This window comes from Salminus brasiliensis, chromosome 17 (assembly GCF_030463535.1).
Source record: "Salminus brasiliensis chromosome 17, fSalBra1.hap2, whole genome shotgun sequence".
In the NCBI taxonomy this organism is placed as follows: domain Eukaryota; kingdom Metazoa; phylum Chordata; class Actinopteri; order Characiformes; family Bryconidae; genus Salminus; species Salminus brasiliensis.
In genome coordinates this window covers 11,469,052-11,487,432 of record NC_132894.1, presented here as the reverse complement: position 1 = coordinate 11,487,432, position 18,381 = coordinate 11,469,052, and the positions used below count along the sequence as shown (strand labels likewise).

At 38.7% G+C, this 18,381-nt stretch overlaps 2 protein-coding genes across 3 annotated transcripts in view; both read right to left on the bottom strand.

Annotated features, from left to right (window-relative positions):
- The window catches only part of slc1a6 (solute carrier family 1 member 6), a 9,711-nt gene extending 2,478 nt beyond the window's left edge, over positions 1-7,233 (bottom strand). The window contains exons 1-9 of one of the 2 annotated variants that reach the window (XM_072660095.1): positions 6,910-7,233; positions 4,075-4,335; positions 3,766-3,903; positions 3,360-3,567; positions 3,231-3,273; positions 2,828-3,141; positions 1,373-1,606; positions 757-951; positions 345-479 (exon numbers count right to left, since the gene is read on the bottom strand). In XM_072660095.1, coding sequence (XP_072516196.1) covers positions 345-479; positions 757-951; positions 1,373-1,606; positions 2,828-3,141; positions 3,231-3,273; positions 3,360-3,567; positions 3,766-3,903; positions 4,075-4,291 — 1,484 coding nt within the window. In that variant the 5' untranslated portion in view covers positions 4,292-4,335; positions 6,910-7,233. Of the gene's footprint in view, positions 1-344; positions 480-756; positions 952-1,372; positions 1,607-2,827; positions 3,142-3,230; positions 3,274-3,359; positions 3,568-3,765; positions 3,904-4,069; positions 4,336-6,909 lie in introns of those variants that run through there. The other variant, XM_072660096.1, reaches the window with a different exon arrangement.
- Positions 7,234-13,461: 6,228 nt separating this feature from the next.
- tax1bp3 (Tax1 (human T-cell leukemia virus type I) binding protein 3) lies at positions 13,462-18,049 on the bottom strand. Its single transcript, XM_072660274.1, has 4 exons — positions 17,910-18,049; positions 16,912-17,031; positions 15,915-15,992; positions 13,462-14,543 (listed from the first exon to the last, which is right to left on the bottom strand). The coding sequence occupies exons 1-4, from the start codon at positions 17,946-17,948 to the stop codon at positions 14,403-14,405; spliced, it is 378 nt and encodes a 125-aa protein (XP_072516375.1). The 5' UTR covers positions 17,949-18,049; the 3' UTR covers positions 13,462-14,402.
- Positions 18,050-18,381: the final 332 nt, after the last annotated feature.

Below are 18,381 nucleotides of genomic sequence, written 5' to 3'. Positions count from 1 at the left end.
AAGTAAAAGTTTTTTTACACTTACACATTTCTTTTACAAACATTAACAAGCTGTCTGGAACTAAAAGTGATTCTTCTATGGCATCGTCTGAAGAACCCTCTCTCTGTATTGATAAAGTAAGTGTGTCAAGCAAACTCAACAGTCACAACAAGACAATCTGAATATAAATAATGCTAAAATGTAGCCAAACACTTCTTTACCCACTCTAATGGCAGCTCTATTGACATGAAAACATATCCTGTATTCTCTCAGATTATGTGTCTGCATTATGTATAAATAACCTTTTGAAAGAGTGCTCTCTGCTGGAGCTGGATGCTTCAATGTGACATTTAGTTAAGACTTACAGGAACCAATCCACAGCAATGATGAGCGTTATGTCCTCGGTGGGCAGTCCCACCGATGTCAATACAATCACCATGGTTACCAGACCAGCCTGAGGGATGCCTGCTGCTCCGATGCTGGCAGCAGTTGCTGTGATACTGGAAGAGGGCATTTTAATAAGCAGAAAAAAACAGTTGGAACTTGTACTGCAGAAGTGAACAAAGAGTCTGATTGTAGACAGAAAATTCAAAACATGTACTGAGGGTTCCACTAAGCGTCAATGAAATGGCCTACAGCTCTGGGCATCACTTCACAGAAGCAGTGTGAGAGGAAGACCACTGGGTGGTTGTTGAGAAAATCACTCTGATCAATCTGAACAGTCCTGTTTGCTTTTTAAAAAGTCAACTTGAAAGTGTTCACAGCCTTCATTTTTACCTGATGGTAAGGATCTGCCCAAAGTTCAGGTCCATGTTGTTGACCTGGGCTATAAAAATTGCCGCCACTGCTTCATAGAGAGCTGTACCATCCATGTTTATGGTGGCTCCCACTGGTAGCACGAAGCGTGTCACACGCTTGTCCACGTGGTTGTTCTCCTCCAAGCAACGGAAGGTGATGGGAAGGGTGGCTGAACTGGAGGAAAAAAAACACAAAGAGAGAAGGATAGAGAATCAAATTCTAATTCTGTAAATAGTGTAAAAGTCTGTTAGTAAATCTAGTTCTTTTCAATTACGGCTTTCAGTTCATTCAATTTGAGCCTTCCACTAAAATGACAGTTCTCTACAGCAGTACAGCAGCATTTCCCAACCCCAGCAGTCCATGTTTTCTCTCTATTCCTCACTCCCAACACACCTGGAACAAGCAATCAAGGACACTCATCTAATGAGAGCTGAGTTTGAACAATAATGGGAGTTGTTTGGAATCCCTGGAGACTTACCCTCTAAACTCCATGCTGTGTATTTAACTTACTCAACTGAAAACAAGAGTAAACACTACTATCATCCTTATTATTGTACAGTGTACTACTTTATATCGTCATGTTAATTCTGTTTACCTGGAAGATGTTCCTAAAGCAGTGATCAAAGCCTGGAGCAGACCACCAATGAAGGTGAATGGGTTCCTCCGTGTAACCAGGAAGAAGAGCAGGGGCAGAACAAAGAGGCCATGGATGAGCAGACCAATGATGACACACACTGTGTACATGCCCAGCTGCCCTCCAACTTGTGCCAGGTCTTTCATCTCAACAATCTTCCCAGCAATCAAGAAGAGGATGCCAACTGGAGCGTACCTACGAGATAGGTGAAGTCGTCATGCCACAGTTGGAGAAACTTGAATGTATCATAATGATTCTAATAATCAATGTTCCATAGATGCGAACTACATCTGAACACTTTTTCTCTTATTGGATGATAAAATGCATCTGGCATTATTATTTGGGATGTAACACAGAGTTTAAATCATATGGGTGTGCCTGGGAATGTTTGCCTGGAATCAAAGTCTTGAATCAACCATTAATAGCATTTTCATGCTTATCCTGCATAGTGGGGTCCGCACCCAGGACTGATTCTGTGTTGGTTTGGGGGGGAGGGTTCTTTTCACAGGTTTGTTTTCACACAGGTGGATTTCTTCCCAACTGTGAATCTATTGCGCAATTTCATACGTCACCTTTATTCATACATACTTGAAACCTGACAATATATGGATGACAACTGCCAACAAGTTCATTCCTTTAATACGGTTACATTCCTGTAGTAGATTAGAGACACTCAAACAATAATAAACAGCAACACTCGTACAGCAACACTCGTACAGCAACACTCAAAAGAAGAACTGCTATCACTTTTTAGCCATGTAGGAGAACATGAGATGTGCCATTTATGCGATATTCTCAGTGCAAATGCTCACACCACTATTCTGAGCAAATAAACCAGTGTCTAGAAAAAAAGGTGAAAACACCCTTAAATGATCTTTAACACTGCATAAAACTTAGTGTTACACCTAATTTAGCACACTAGGAACTTGAAAAGCAGCCAATGAGTTGAATCATAGCTAAAGAAACAAGACAAATGTTAGGTAACTGCATCCTCAACATAATGCACAAATCATATTTACACCATTTTCTCCTTATACTCAGTGTAGTTGACTGGCCAAATCATGTTTGATGTCTAAAATGTGTTTCTTTGGATTGTGAAGAAGTGGAGCTAACAGCTAATATAAGTCCTGGTCCTAAAAAAAGCCTTGTAGCCCCAGTTTAGAACTGGTGACACAAGTAATATATTACATTTGGGTTAAGAGGAAAGGCTATACAGATTTTTTTCAGTAAACCATCCATTAACCATCATATCAACCAACCATCATATCCATCCATTCATCCATCTTCTTTTCCAGAGCCTACCTGGAATTCAGAGCCTACCTGGAATTATTGTGCACAAGGCAGGAGCATCCATGGGACAGGGTAAACCATTCCTCAAAATCATAAGTTCACAGCAAATCACGACCTGACACTTACCAGATAATGATAGCTACCAATCGCATTATGGCATCATTGAGGCAGTCAAAGAACTCCCGCAAAGCCTGGCCCTGCTGCTTCATATTCCCAATCACCAAGCCAAAGCACATGGAGAACACCACCAGGCCCAAAGCATTCACCCCATTAGAGGAGCCGGACACTGGAATCGTCTCCTCCACTGTCTCCTGGACGATCTGCAGGACTGTGCTGAAATTCCCCAAAAGGTTGGAATCTGTGGCATTGATGCCCTCACTTGCATTAACCATAACAGTGATGTTCCTGGTGGAAACTGTTTTCTTGTAAAGGGTTTTGTACTAGAAGAGGAGAAAAAAATAAGACATTCTTTAGGTGAAGGCAAAACTAAAGTTTTAGACTCTATTTTTTCTGTATGCAACATCCATACCTGTTTAAAGCAGGCCTCAACTAAATTAGGTGGAAACATATTTCTGCAAGAAAAGAACAAATATATGCTTGCCTTGTGTTACAGCATGACATTGCCATCAAAAGTACAAGTACAGGTGTTTCTCTTCACCTGATAAGATCCAAAAAGGCATCAGCAGCTTGCACTGATTCAATGCTACCACTAGAGGACACTGGGCTGTCTCTGTTCCCTTTTCCAGGCCTTATGATGATCACCATGACAATACCAATGAACACAGCAATAAACGTGGTCAGCATGTAGTAAATGATGGCCCGCACTCCCATCTTTCCAGAGGCTTTACTATCCAAAGAAGAAATACCTGGTAAAAAAAAATAGCAAAGGAAAATAAAGAGTGAATGGCCATCCTATAAAACCACATTTCTGAGTCAAACTGGTTTAAATGAAGCTCCCCAAATCAAAAACTTCAAATAAGCATCTAAAGAAGCTGCTAGTGTCATACTAAGCAACCATACTGCACCCATTTACATACCAGATCATATGCAATTTGTTTGTGTACCTGTAACAAGACTGGACACGATGAGCGGCAAAACCAGCATCTGTAGCATCCTCATCAGCAGCTCTCCAGGAAATGCAAAATATTTGATTTCCCTTGCGGACAAATTGTGAGGACGCAGAGCAAATCCCAACATGATTCCTGAAGAGAGATACAAGACAGTCAAATGTCACCACACTGTCAGAGTTTGCCTGAAAGGTGGTGAACAAACCATATCCAAAATAAACAACTAGGTCAGTTAACCCTTTCATTCACCCTATGTATCACTAATGCTATGATAATGGTGTGATTAAACCCCTAAATTTACTTTACCAACTGCAACTGCCGCCATGGTGAAGAGCACAAAGGTGTTGCGGCGCAGAAAGGCTTTAACACTCTCTCGGGTGATGGAACACATCTTGTTTCTGGCTCCAGACACACGTTTGTGCATTGCTCTGCGCAGCCAGTGAAGGTCTTTCTCAGGGAGATGGGGCTTCTCTGAGTCCTCGTTCAGGAAGAGGCTGTTGCTGTTTGGGGGCTTCTCATTCATAATCAACTCCAAGACTTGGTCCAGGAGGCAAGTTTCATGGGAAACTGATCAAGAGAAAAAGAAAGATACAGAACATTACAGATTATTATTATTAAATCTAATGATATACAGACATCCTTCCCTTAGAACAGTATAGTTTATGTTATTGGTAATTAGTCAATATTTTGTCAAATAAATACACATAAGAGTCTGTTTGAGATTACTTCACAACTTGGTACGGCTTGATACAAGTGTGTGATGCTCTTTCCATACGGTTTGCACAATGCTAATGCCAAACGGGTACAGCCATATCACTTGTTAGCTACCTTAGCTTTGCAGCTTCTTCAACTAAAGAAACAAACTTGTCTTGGCTGATGGACTACATCTGGAGTAAGAGAACAATTGTATAAATATGATTTTTAGCCGTGCTTATCACTGAGCACTGGGTTAAATTAAAGCTGCATGAACTCCTGGTTAGAAGATGCTGCTCTGTATTCTGCTTTGAGTCCCTGGTGAGTTTCCAAAAGGCTCACACACTTTATACACATAATTAATACCCTTCATTAAAATCTTAAAGAAGGTGAACGTTTAATGAAATTCTCGTTCAATCCCATGGGCTCCTTGGCTTTAGAGTCAACAAAAGTAAATCTTATTATTGATTCTGATTTGTAATTAGACACATTTGTATGAATGTGTCACACATATGGCGAGTTACATGAGGCTCTTCAAGCAGCAGTGTGAAAATGTCATGGCTAACTGATCATCACAAAGCTCACAGTAATAGGAGACAACCGTGTAGGGGTTAGCAGGGTACAACCTATCCTAAAGCCTCGTAGTTTCTGTAGTTACACCTCGAGTTTAACATGCTTTTTGGCCATCATCTCTTAGTCCTGTTGCAACATCCTCTGCAGTCGCACAGATATTTCTCAAAAAAACACCCTTAATGTTACTTTTAAAGTTTTTTCAACTTTTCAACTTTTGAAGTATATAATTCACTCCTATTTCTTCTCCCTGTAGGTGCCTGTAACCAAGCATAAAACAACTCTCAATGACAGCCTGCCAGGCTAAAGTACAGCCTCCACAGTCTGGGGTTGTAAAAGCTTGTAAAGCTTCCAGAGTAAATCTACTTTCAAAGTGCATTTAGAAGTTTGTTTATGCTTTCATTTATGCATATAATCATATTCTTAACCTATATATGTAGTATATAAATATATAATATATATTATAATATATATATATCATATTTATATATAATGCTAATATTTGTAGCACTAAATTGTGTCAAATAATACTTATTACTAATACTAGTATATAATACTTAGTATACTTACTAATAGTACTAATTCTTAGTAATAATATTTCTAATAATAGAAGTGTTCTGCATTAATGTAACAGACTTTTTAGCAACTGTTTTGACGGCCTATTTCAAGCCTTTCTTATGGGTTAAGGTACAACCTTTTCCTTGTTCATAAATCAGACAAATTTTACATTTTTATTTGTAGCACATATGTCATGTAATATTAGAAATCATAGCAAAAATATTAATGTACTGGATTACTAAACAGTATCTCTCTAAATTCACTGGACTTATTTAAGACTTATTTCAATGTAGTAACTACATTGAAAACCATGTAAACTGACTACTGTAGCCAATTCATATGTCAGGTAATGGTGGTGAGGAATGGAAGGCTGGATCTGCATGGGTTTCAGCTGAAGAATATGAGAGCATGGTAAGGTACTGGTGAATAATTATTAGGAAAATAACAACCGAAAGTGCATTCTTACTACACAAAACTATAACATTTACATTTACATTTAAGGCATTTAGCAGATGCTCTCATCCAGAGCGACTTACAAAAGTGCTTTGCTATTTACCCAAATGAACCGTTTCCACATCCTACATTTGACCATTACAGTTGTTCATGGCCTACATCCTAAAAATGATTCAACCATAACAGTCGAATATAATAACTTATTGCTGTAAAAGTTATAGCTTCCAATACTTTGGGCTTTTCCTGTTGAAAAAAGGGTATACTCACCACTCATTATTAGCTTAAGTAGTTTCTGTCTCTTCTCAGTCTGGGAAAGAAAAGCCTTGAACCTTCACACAGGAGCTTGAGGCTGAGAACTGACCACTGACCACACTTTACTGAACATGAAACAGTGTGTCATCTCCCCTGTACTGACCTTCACAGGGCTAGTGCTCCCTCCCCATGAGCACACGCTGGGCATCAGTCTGGGGCACACTGGCCGTGGACCAGGGGCACCTGTTTTTAAATCCTAGCCCTAACACAATGAGCAACGACAAAACTGCTCTAGGGTCAGTGTTAAAAAGGGCAGCACACTACAAAGCCTGGAATTCTGATCTTGCCCCCCTACCTCACCACTTTCCAACAAAACTCCTGAAATAGCAGCTCCTCAACATACATAGTGAACAGCAGTGTGTGGAGCTCCTTTGCCGAAACTGCAGCATCTGAGCTCAGCTGAGGCTGCTTTCATCTGAACAGTGGGATTTTAGGGGGGTTAAAAATACAGCTCATGTGAAATACAGGAGACTGGCTAGCTTGTGTTGTAAAATGCAAGTGTTGTAAAATATGTAGAAACATTTGGAGCGGTTAGTTTTAGAAATGTACACCTACCTTGCTGGAGGTGACCCACGGTCGGTTGAAAGTCTTCACCTCAGAGACGCTAACCGAAGTAGCCTGAAGTCGCCGCAGTAAGCCTTCCTGTGTGACTTCGCCAATAACAGACTGTCCGCGGTTTGTGAAGCCTGTGGAGAAAACGAGCGAGCAGAGGTTTGCGTGGGAAGAGGAGGTTAAGGATTCTCAAGGCGAGAAGAAAAGCCACCTGCTGCCGTTAGACAAGGGGGGGGGAGCCTGTTAGTAGTAGTAACTAGCTTTTAGGAGGCGGTTCACTTGTAGTACGGAGAGGAACACCGGTTTGCTGTTTATGGAGCAGGCTATGTAGTACCTTTCTCAGAATGAGTGCATTTGCTGGAAGGACAATCACTAATGTATTACTGTGCTTATGGGGCCAGAGAGGGGAAAACATACTACCATCATCCATTACCATGACAACCAACCTCCACGCTCTCCTTAAGGTCCAGCCGCTGTAGCTGAGAGGGTTCATGAATTAATGACCCTGGACCCCCCATCTGCCCACTCACCCGCCTACGCAAAGTCTTAAGGCCCGTTATATGAGATTCCCAATGGTGTGGATTCAAAAAAAAAACCTTCCCTACGGGCTGCTGTGCTACATGCGATGTTACAGCACTTCAAAAAACTAGCTTCATGAACATTCAGGATTAGATTTGAGATTTTCTGCTTTTAAATAAGCTGAAATCAGCAAATGAATTGAACGTATTTTACTCAGAGGTGTAACACGTTCCACTTCATTGCAGATGTTATATTTGTGTTGATTCTGGAGAGCTATACTACACAGTGGTCACTGCCTCCTGGTTGATGATCCTCCTGGTTAGCAGTGGTTTGTAACTTTGTGACTCTACAATGGGCATCCTTTTTGCTAACCTTATCTGAGACGACCAAAACCAGCAGTTCCTTACATGTTCCTCATGGTTCTTTTGTGACTGCAGTTCTTTACATGTTCCTCATGGTTCTTTTGTGACTGCAGTTCCTTATATGTTCCTCATGGTTCTTTTGTGACTGCAGTTCCTTATATGTTCCTCATGGTTCTTTTGTGACTGCAGTTCCTTATATGTTCCTCATGGTTCTTTTGTGACTGCAGTTCCTTATATGTTCCTCATGGTTCTTTTGTGACTGCAGTTCTTTACATGTTCCTCATGGTTCTTTTGTGACTGCAGTTCCTTACATGTTCCTCATGGTTCTTTTGTGACTGCAGTTCCTTACATGTTCCTCATGGTTCTTTTGTGACTGCAGTTCTTTACATGTTCCTCATGGTTCTTTTGTGACTGCAGTTCCTTACATGTTCCTCATGGTTCTTTTGTGCCAGCAGTTCCTTACATGTTCCTCATGGTTCTTTTGTGACTGCAGTTCCTTACATGTTCCTCATGGTTCTTTTGTGCCAGCAGTTCCTTACATGTTCCTCATGGTTCTTTTGTGACTCCAGTTCCTTACATGTTCCTCATGGTTCTTTTGTGACTCTTTTGTGAGTCATTGAATGTTCTTAGTTCTTTTGTGACTGTTCATTGCATGTTCCTTTGGATCTTTTGTAACTGCAGTTCCTTACATGTTCCTCATGGTTCTTTTGTGACTGCAGTTCTTTACATGTTCCTCATGGTTCTTTTGTGACTGCAGTTCTTTACATGTTCCTCATGGTTCTTTTGTGACTGCAGTTCTTTACATGTTCCTCATGGTTCTTTTGTGACTGCAGTTCTTTACATGTTCCTCATGGTTCTTTTGTGACTGCAGTTCCTTACATGTTCCTCATGGTTCTTTTGTGACTGCAGTTCCTTACATGTTCCTCATGGTTCTTTTGTGACTCTTTTGTGAGTCATTGAATGTTCTTAGTTCTTTTGTGACTGTTCATTGCATGTTCCTTTGGATCTTTTGTGACTGCAGTTCTTTACATGTTCCTCATGGTTCTTTTGTGACTGCAGTTCCTTATATGTTCCTCATGGTTCTTTTGTGACTGCAGTTCCTTACATGTTCCTCATGGTTCTTTTGTGACTGCAGTTCCTTACATGTTCCTCATGGTTCTTTTGTGACTGCAGTTCCTTACATGTTCCTCATGGTTCTTTTGTGCCAGCAGTTCTTTACATGTTCCTCATGGTTCTTTTGTGACTGCAGTTCCTTACATGTTCCTCATGGTTCTTTTGTGACTCCAGTTCCTTACATGTTCCTCATGGTTCTTTTGTGACTCTTTTGTGAGTCATTGAATGTTCTTAGTTCTTTTGTGACTGTTCATTGCATGTTCCTTTGGATCTTTTGTGACTGTTCATTACATGTTCCTTTGGTTCTTTTGTGACTCCAGTTCCTTACATGTTCTTCTTGGTTCTTCTGTGATTTGATGAGTCATTACTGTGTTATGTTTTCTCTGGAGTCTCCAAGCTTTACAAACCCTTGTAATTGTTTTCCACATTTCCTAATTCCAATAACTTTCTTTCTCATTGTGTCCAGAATTGTCTTTTGATTTTGATATGTTGATACATTTAACCTACTTAACCTAACACGTCTAGAAATATTATTTTAGGGGGGTTTAAGTTGTACATAATGTGGTATTTGAAGTCCCATTAAATAAACTAGTTGCCTAAAGTTTAGTAAGTAAACATTCTGTCAACCAATTAGTAACCAGAGCTAAGTTATTGTTATGTCTATCTCAACAATTTTCATGATGGAATCAATATTAATATTGAAGTTAAACTATTTATGGTTTGTAGACATCTATGTGCCAGACGAGTTCTTGAACTAAGTTATAGACAGATGTGAGGAAAACAGTGCTAAAAGGGAAAGGTATAGAGAAAGGCTGTATCCTGACTTGCATTTCTGATCTTCAGTGATCATTTAGGTGATGATAACACAGAAACATATTGCCGTCCATCCTCAAACTCATTGGACAAAAGTTCATAATGCAGCAAGACGACAATCCAAAAATAACAAATGAACGAAGCAGCCGTTAAGGTTTGGCCGAGCTGCTCAAGAATAGATATCAGGGGCCTGGTGATATCAATAGCTTGCAGCCCTGAGCTAGTCACTGCATGTGAGGGGCATGCAAACAAATACTTAACATCTTTATACCCTTTACATTTACTTTTTATTTATTTGACCCAACTGAGGAACAAACTAAGGCCTTAAGAATGCCACTGTTTCATCATGGTTGCGTGGAAAGGGTATGTGACCAAATACCAAATACCAAATGACATAATATACAATATAGCTTTAATTGACTTTAAATAAATTTCAGTACGTATATCAACAAAACTGTGATAATAACACAAAACTGATATCACTTCAACATAGTTTATCTTGTATGGCAAAGCTTATGCATAATTAAAAGGTGATATTTAAACTTTTATTTTACTGCCCCAATATCTATGCATGCAGTTATATAAGGCATGTTTGCTTATGTTGTTTTAGAGCTACAAAGCTATCATGACTTTTATACATTGTATCTCCATACTGGGAAACTTAGGAAGGATAATGAAAAACCTTCTTATCTTTGGAGGTCAAGGTAAAATGTTTAATATAATTCTGGAGCATTTCTTTTGGTCCATTTATTGGTATATTAAGTTACAATGTAAAGAATAACTGCCAGATTCAAATTATGTCAAAAAGTAAAAAACAACAAAAATGGACAAGCTAGCATGTAATAGAAGCTTATATATCACCCAGCTTCCAAAAGTAGTAGAAATTAATATAAATCCTGTCCAATATTTTGGGCATAACCGCAAGGTTAAATTTGAAGCAACCCTTCTTAAAAATAAAGGGTCTTTGCTGCAATAGAAAAAACATACATTTGCAATCGAATTGAACAAATCCCATTGCAAATTTCAGCTGTTTGCAGTAAACCAAATAGACAAGACCAATTTAAATGTCTTAACACAACTAACAGAACAAGTGATTTCCAAATTATTCAACCACCTGCATAGAATCCCTCATAAGAGCACAGATTTGCAAAAACAGCTTCAATTAGTAGCATCAGGTGTGCTCAGATTGTCAAAAAGCATGTACTTTAGTACTTGGTAGAGCTTCTGCTGTTATGACCTGCAGCAAATGTGACACCAGCTTCTGGCAGCATTCCTAAAGAATCTTAGCTTATGGGCAATGACCTCCAGTTCACTAATATTCTTAGGTTTGCTGCTGCAACTGCCTTCTTCAAGTTTCACCGAAGATTTTCTATGGGGTTCAAGTCGGCCAACTCTGATGGCCACTCCAGAATCTTCCAGGACTTATTCTAAAACTAAGTCTTGGTGGACTTTGAGGAATGCTTGGGATTTAGATTCAATGCCTTTGCTCTCTTATAATTTTTTTTACTTGTTTGTGTAAGGCAGTGATCTCTGGACCTTTTGGACAACTCTCTTGACTTGGCCATATTTCCAACATGCAATCAAATCTCCCAGTCAACAAACCCATAGCTAGTCCAGGGCTTGTCCTGCAAATCTGTGGTCTTATGAGATCTGGGGGATTCTATTCAGGGGGGTTGAATAATTCTGAGACTGCAGTAGTCATTAAAAGTGTCATTTTGTGTTGAATGAAACTTTGAAAGTTTGAAAAGGTTGAAAGCAAACACAACAGGGGTTGAATAATTCAGTTTGCAGCTATATAAGAGCCACTTTTGGATTCCTAAAAAACCTTAAAGTGAGTGGTTTGTGTGAATCATTTTTGTAAAGTACATGGGAACTACAGTTAAAAGAGCCTTTCACTACATTAAAAGGTTCCCTTACACTATCCATCAGGTCACGAGGAGCAAGCTTACTTAAATAAAGCCTTGAGCTACATGAGCTACATGCATCTCAGATCCACACAGAATCCCCAAGCTTTCTCTAGTGGCTTGCCATGCACTCGCCATAAGGCTCACATCATCTATGGAAAGTGATGGTAACAGATTGTATCACTATGGAAACACAATGAACCTGCCAACGTGTGGGAGGTGTAGAGCATGTATGATCTACATTTAGCTGTAGTAATTATGCATTCTTGCTACGACTAATGCATGACTTACATGCATACGTGTTGAGTGCAGTCTGTGCAGTTAATACACTGATTACTTTCTCTTGTACATTTTCCACTCTTTCTGAAGCTCTACAGATCAACATAGCAACGGACCTTAATGACAACTACAAACGAGTGCTCTACTCCTTTTTATACATACTACTGTTTTTTATGCATAAAAACTAGAAAGAACATAGACACATTCTATAAATTACTATAAAGTCTATAAAATCTGTTACTACTAACGTGTTTTCACTGAGATTATATTAACAAACCTTTGGACATATGGAATACTGTGGACATGTCTGCTGAAGAATAGGAAAAATGCTGGGCGATTAATCAAAACCAACATTTCAGAATCTAGATATAGATCTAGATAGATTCTTTATTGACCCCAAAAAAATTTAGCAACCATCATACCATCGTCATTCTCGGATATTCTCCTTGAACTTTCCTATTGTATAGCACAACTTAATCAATCGTGTGAATGTGTATATTTTTGACTAGATATGTGCAATAATAACCCCTTTGTTTCAGAAAAAAGCAAAACGTGTCTTTGTGTAAGTAATCTATGTCAAGGACATACCAAAAAAAATCATTTTTAGACAATCTTCTCTCAATTTTTACAATTATTGTAAAAATGTGTCAGGCATCGGACAGTATTTGTAGCCATTTGGTGTAATAATTTTTTTTTTTACCTCAATTTTAGATTAAACGCATTGAATGCATCTCGTTTCAACAGAGGCACAGTTGTTTATGGTACATTTCTCTAGAACAGCGTAATACAGCCTAACTGATGTCTAGTTGACTGAATTATGTACATTTTTTAACATAGAATTCGCCTTTACAGTAAGAGTTTATATGGAGGTTTTGTTATATGTATTCAAGTTGCCAGTAATCAGCTGTTATATTATACTTTATAAACGCACAAGTGATTGCGTGAAGGGCAGTCCAACTGACATAGTGATATATATACACATGAATGCACACATTAGGTCAGTCCTTAATAAATGATTAATATTTCATAATGATTTATTTCTCTTAGAGAAAGGTAATTTAGGTTTAGGTACTCTGCAAAACAGTAATTGCAATTTTATTAATTACAAATTATTCAAGTTCATTTTGCATCTCTTTTAAAAGAGATCAAATAAAATAGCGAAGAGTGTATTATAATGTAATACATTGCTGCTTTTATCCAAGTAGACCACAGAGTGGCAGTAAAAGGTTTAAACTTACGAGTGTGACAAAAGGAGAATGCCTATAGCTACATTAAGAGATGAAAGTGAAGGACCTTGCCGTACTGAAATGACTGAGCAAACAGTGAAAGGTCAGGTCAAATAGATTTGATGCTTTGAAATGTCACCTGATTACTTTCAGCCGCACATGAAGACGCCACAGAGGCCAAAATTAGATCCATGACAGCAAATACAAACGTGGAACAGCTGAAGGAATATTTCTCTAAATTTTCTGGTGGTCTCTTAGTTTCTGAATTGTACCATACCCATGGTATGGTATGACTAACTGTGATAATGGGTGTTAATACACCATAGGTGACACATAACAGACTAATAATGATTTTTATTTCTTTAAGTGGAAAAAAATATACAGATTTTTGTACAGTCGCATGCCAAAATCAATCAAAAACAGTGTAGAAAATCGTTGGGGGGGGGGGGGGTTGTAAAAAATCAAATACAAACAGTGTTTTTACTGTGTCACAAAAAAATGTTTATGTTCTTCTTTCAGTGACAGGCAATAAAGAGAAACAATCATGTTAATTTGGTAGCAGAGATTAGGAATTAACAAAAAGGACAAACAGGCAGACAAGTAGTATATGCATAAGATAAAGGCATCCCGTAAAAAAAATAAAAGAAAAAATTAGTGGTCTTTAAGTAGAATTGATACACACATTCCTTGGCATTACTCAAAATCAGTCTAAAAGTCTAAAAAAAAAAAAAGAAACAATCGGCACTGAAGGTAATGACTGATAAGTGTTTTAGGTTTAGCTGTGTATAACTCAATTTTGCAATTAATGACTGAATATGTTTGAGTGTTATATCATGAGAGGTTGCATTAATAAGTCATCATATCACTCACAATCAACTGTATCCATATTGTCGCTGTAACGCTGCTGCTATACTTGTTATTAGTTTACCATTAGTGTTGAATATGCGGAACTGTTCCTGAAAAGGCTGAAAATCAGCCCTATGAAACTGAAAATCAATGGAATGCAAAAGTGATTTGGGTTTTTATACTGTGCAGAGAAATCCTGATATAAGCACCACCATAACAAAATACAGCTGCAGGAAAGACCCACTGTATTTAAACGTGTCCCTAGGCTTCAGCTGTGTCTGGAAAAATCACTCCAAATAAAAATAGTCAGTCCATCTTCAAGATGATAGCTCGCTGTTGTTCTTTGGCTTCATTGGTTTACAGTATAAATGAAAAAGCACATTCTGTTGCATGATTATCAGATGACATTCAACGGAGTGTGTTTCAGATATCTATTAGTGTGGCATCTTGGAATGTCTAACCGCATCCTGCAGAGATTTTCTGGTCACCAGTAGCCTGACTACATCTTCATTCTTTTTTGTTAGCCTTTTGCGCGCTTGGTCATGAGTCACCATGGTCATATCCCAGCCGTTCACCTGTAATAGACATACAGAGGATTCGAGAAATTATTCACCATTAATATGGCACTATACTTTAGACACAATCACAGTTACAGAAAAGTCTAATGAAAACTGGGGTAACTGTTACAACCTATCCAGACAACTGAATTGTTTGAGATTAAGGATTAAGTAAGCCAAGCTTTGGTGCACCTTTAAATAAGAAAAGAATTTTCCCAGCATGTCCTTTTATAAAATGAACAGGTTCCTGGCCTGTTTACTCCAGTGCAGTAACTTGATTTCTTGAGTAACTTTAAGTAGCAATTCTTAAATATGACTTAACATGTTTGCAGTTATTACTTCACAATATCACACTTCTCCAATCTATCCATCAATCATTATCCTGCATTTGGTTTGGTGAAATAAAAAGCCCAACAACTACGTGTCAACATGGAGTGACACAGTAAGTGGTCTTGTTTATGTTAATGGTACACTCACATAAAACTGAAGGGTGAACGATTTTGCTGAGTCCGGAAAATGTAACAAATCAATATAAAAAATAAAAAATAAACTACGGCATATACACCCCTCATACATCTCCACAGAGGGTCTCGTTTTACCATTTCTGTAGCGAATGTAGCGCTGCCCTACTGCTAGGGCAACAGTATAATTACCTCAAGATCATCAAACTGACTGGGTAGAATCTGACCTAGTGTAAACTTTCACATGTGTGTGCCACTGAATGGCCTAATAGATCGATCATATTGAGAGTTGAAATCAAAGGTGGAAAAACAAACAGCAGGTTGATAGCAGCCTCTGGTGGTCAACCCAGATTCTAAAAAAGAAACTACTTCAAAAAGTGAATAGGAATTTTTTCAAATGTATGTGTATTTTTGTACTTACATTTACATATATTCTTTTATTATTCTTGTGGTTTATTTTCAAAATAATGCTAATAATAATAATAATAATAATAATAACAATAATAGTACAAATAATATTAATCATTATTTGTATAGCAGCTTCCATACATAAATGCTGCTTAAAGTGATTCACAGAATACTTTAAAAGAAAAAGGGGTAAACAGTGTACCCACAAATACAATTATGCATTTAGGAAACTGGCAATAAATAAGCCACATACACACACACAGCACAACAACATTAAATTAGAATAAAAACCAGTCAGGGTCGGAGCACAGGGTAAGCTGAGAAATGGAGGGCTTTGTTCAAGGGCTAAACAGTGGCCGTTAAGTAGATGCATACTCATATAAGCATCATACCCACACCCCTGTGATCAGTAACCCAGCACTCTGACTATCTGAGCCACCACTGCCCTAAAGGAGCCAAGCCAAACTTTGAGTCTTCTGATCCGTAGTCACAAGGATTATCCATTGCGCAGTCTCCTTACCTGCATTATTTTATCCCCAGTCATGAGGCCTGCAACTTCTGCTGGTCCTCCCTTTGACACCCTTGTGACATAGATGCCCTGATTTAAAAAATGCAGACAATATTCATCAAGAATATGAGAGACAGCTTTATTGTCAAGCTGTAAAACAGCAGTCACCAACCCTGCTTCTGGAGTTTTATCTTTCTGTACAGCTTAACCCTCTAACCCAAACAAGCACACCTGATCCATTACTGACTAGCTAAATGAACAGCGTTGGAGGAGGAAGCTGGTGACCACTCTTAAAGAGATATCACTCAGTATGTATAAATCAATAAATATACTGCCAAAGCTGGACAAAAACCCTGTATCTCCAAAAATACAAAAAATACATCTGCCTTGCCTTGCCCATATTGTTGGTTTCCTCTCTCATGGTTTTGACCTTGCTTTTCCATTGTAACATGGGTTTGACTTCATCCTCTATTATTAAAAATCCCTTCTTACTGTTTATCTGCGAGCATCTAATCTGTAATCTCAGTGTTATACTAAAATGGTTCTTCATGGTCAATGTGATTAAAAAGCTCATGCAGAAGAAAACATACCCTATGCTGGTAAAAACAGGTCTTGGTCTTGATGGTTTAACAGGTCTATCAGTGTTTCCTATATGATTGACCAGTTTGGTCAAGCTGGTCATTTTGATAGACTGGCATGGTAAACAACTGCTTCTGAAATTAAACTTGCTAATAGCACTGGACTACCACACTGGCAAAGCATGCTGGTTTGTGTGGTTCATTGAAGTCTAATGATTTCAGTTCAGTGCAGCTTACATGCAGTAATACTGAAATGTTGACTCCTTAACGACTTTGTAATTCAGGATCCAGAAGAAAAATGTACATAGAGCAAAACAGGTAGGGTCCTGGACATATTTAACTTTCAATGGAAATTTGGACACGATATAAAGAGGGAAAAAATGAAGATACAACATTTATGCATGACAGCGACAGTATCTGAGACTCCTCACCTTGTCTGTCTTGTCCTCTGAGAATGGATTCTGACCTGGGTCTTGATCAATGCCTCCTCCAATGCTAAAACCCAGTATTAAATTATCACCATCTCGCAGTTTGTGAATCTCAATTCTTTGCTGAAACACAGAAGGAAAAAAAAACAGTTACAGAGTTACAGCTCATCACCAGCATAGTGAAACCATCAAACCTCAACACCTACCTCTCTGCTTGTCCTTATATGGACACACAGCACTAGATACCTGTGAGTAATTTATCTCTAGCTACCTAAGCCACACCTAAACCTTACCTGTAATGCTGCAATTAGACGTCTAATGTACGTCTAATTTACTAATGAATGGTCTATTTACACGTTGACTCGACTTAGCTACCATTTACCAGAAGATGCTGCTTTTTTCATAAGAAAAGGGAGCAGTTCTTCCCCACAGTTACTCTCAGCTGGCTACGTATAGAGACTCTCACTGACCTGGCTAGCTAGCTGCTAGCTAGCAATCTAACTGCTGCGGACAGTTGCTTGCTGACTCCTTATTTAAATAAACGGATATCTAGAACCCCGTTTCTTTAACCTAGCCCAACCATGATAGTGAGTCTAATTTCTGACGGCTTCGTCATTCAAATTAGCCACGAAAAGTTAGCTTATATTTGAGCTAACCAGGCGCTAACCCGTGTTACAAAGCGAGCTAAGGCTGGTTGGCTAGCTGGCTAACGTAGATAGATAACTACACAGGGTCACGTTACTCCGCAAAGCAACCGAAGTAGCTAACTTGCAAAATCCAAGAACACACATAGTCCATAGTTTACACACAACAACAACAACTACAAGATTGTGGTTTCCAAAACACGACAAAACAGCCCGTTAGCTAGGTTCGCTACTTTGCTTAGCCTACTAATGTTCTTTGAGGGGGAGGCGAATGGATACGCGGTAGCCAGTTATAACTGAGCTGGAGCTGAGAGCTGAGAGCTGCAAACTTTCTGCAGTTTATCTTAAAAAACTCACCACTACAGCGGTGACAGGTTGTCCTGGTATGAAAGACATATTAAATATTAAATACAGAAGATTTCCTTCCCCTCAGCCAGCAAACAATGAACTCCTGTTAGATTTTTAGGACCGAGGGTCTGTGGTTACACCCATGAATGACAACATGCAGATGACATGCTGGGGGCAGAACCAGAAAAGGAGAGATCCGTGTCCCACACGGTCAGCCCTCCTCCCACACCTTCCAATATGCGGCTTAAACAGGCTTTCTGGAGCATTTACAGTGAGGCATATTACTAAAAAAATTCAACAAACACAAATTATATCAATGCTATATTTTAACAATACTCTTACATCTGGACTAATATTGGTAACTACGGGCAGTGTCCACCTTCCTAAAAGCTTATTACTGGTACAAATCCATGGCTACGTTACATTTGGTTACATTAATGAATTGAGTAATGGAGAATCATGCTGTTTTCACATCATCTCA

Coding starts and splice junctions, on each gene's coding strand:
- tax1bp3 (XM_072660274.1), bottom strand. CDS start 17,948: ATGTCTTTCATACCAGGACAACCTGTCACCGCTGTAGTG. Junction 17,032..17,909: donor AACCTGTCACCGCTGTAGTG/GTGAGTTTTTTA, acceptor TCTGTGTTTCAG/CAAAGAATTGAGATTCACAA. Junction 15,993..16,911: donor CAGAGGACAAGACAGACAAG/GTGAGGAGTCTC, acceptor TTTTTAAATCAG/GGCATCTATGTCACAAGGGT.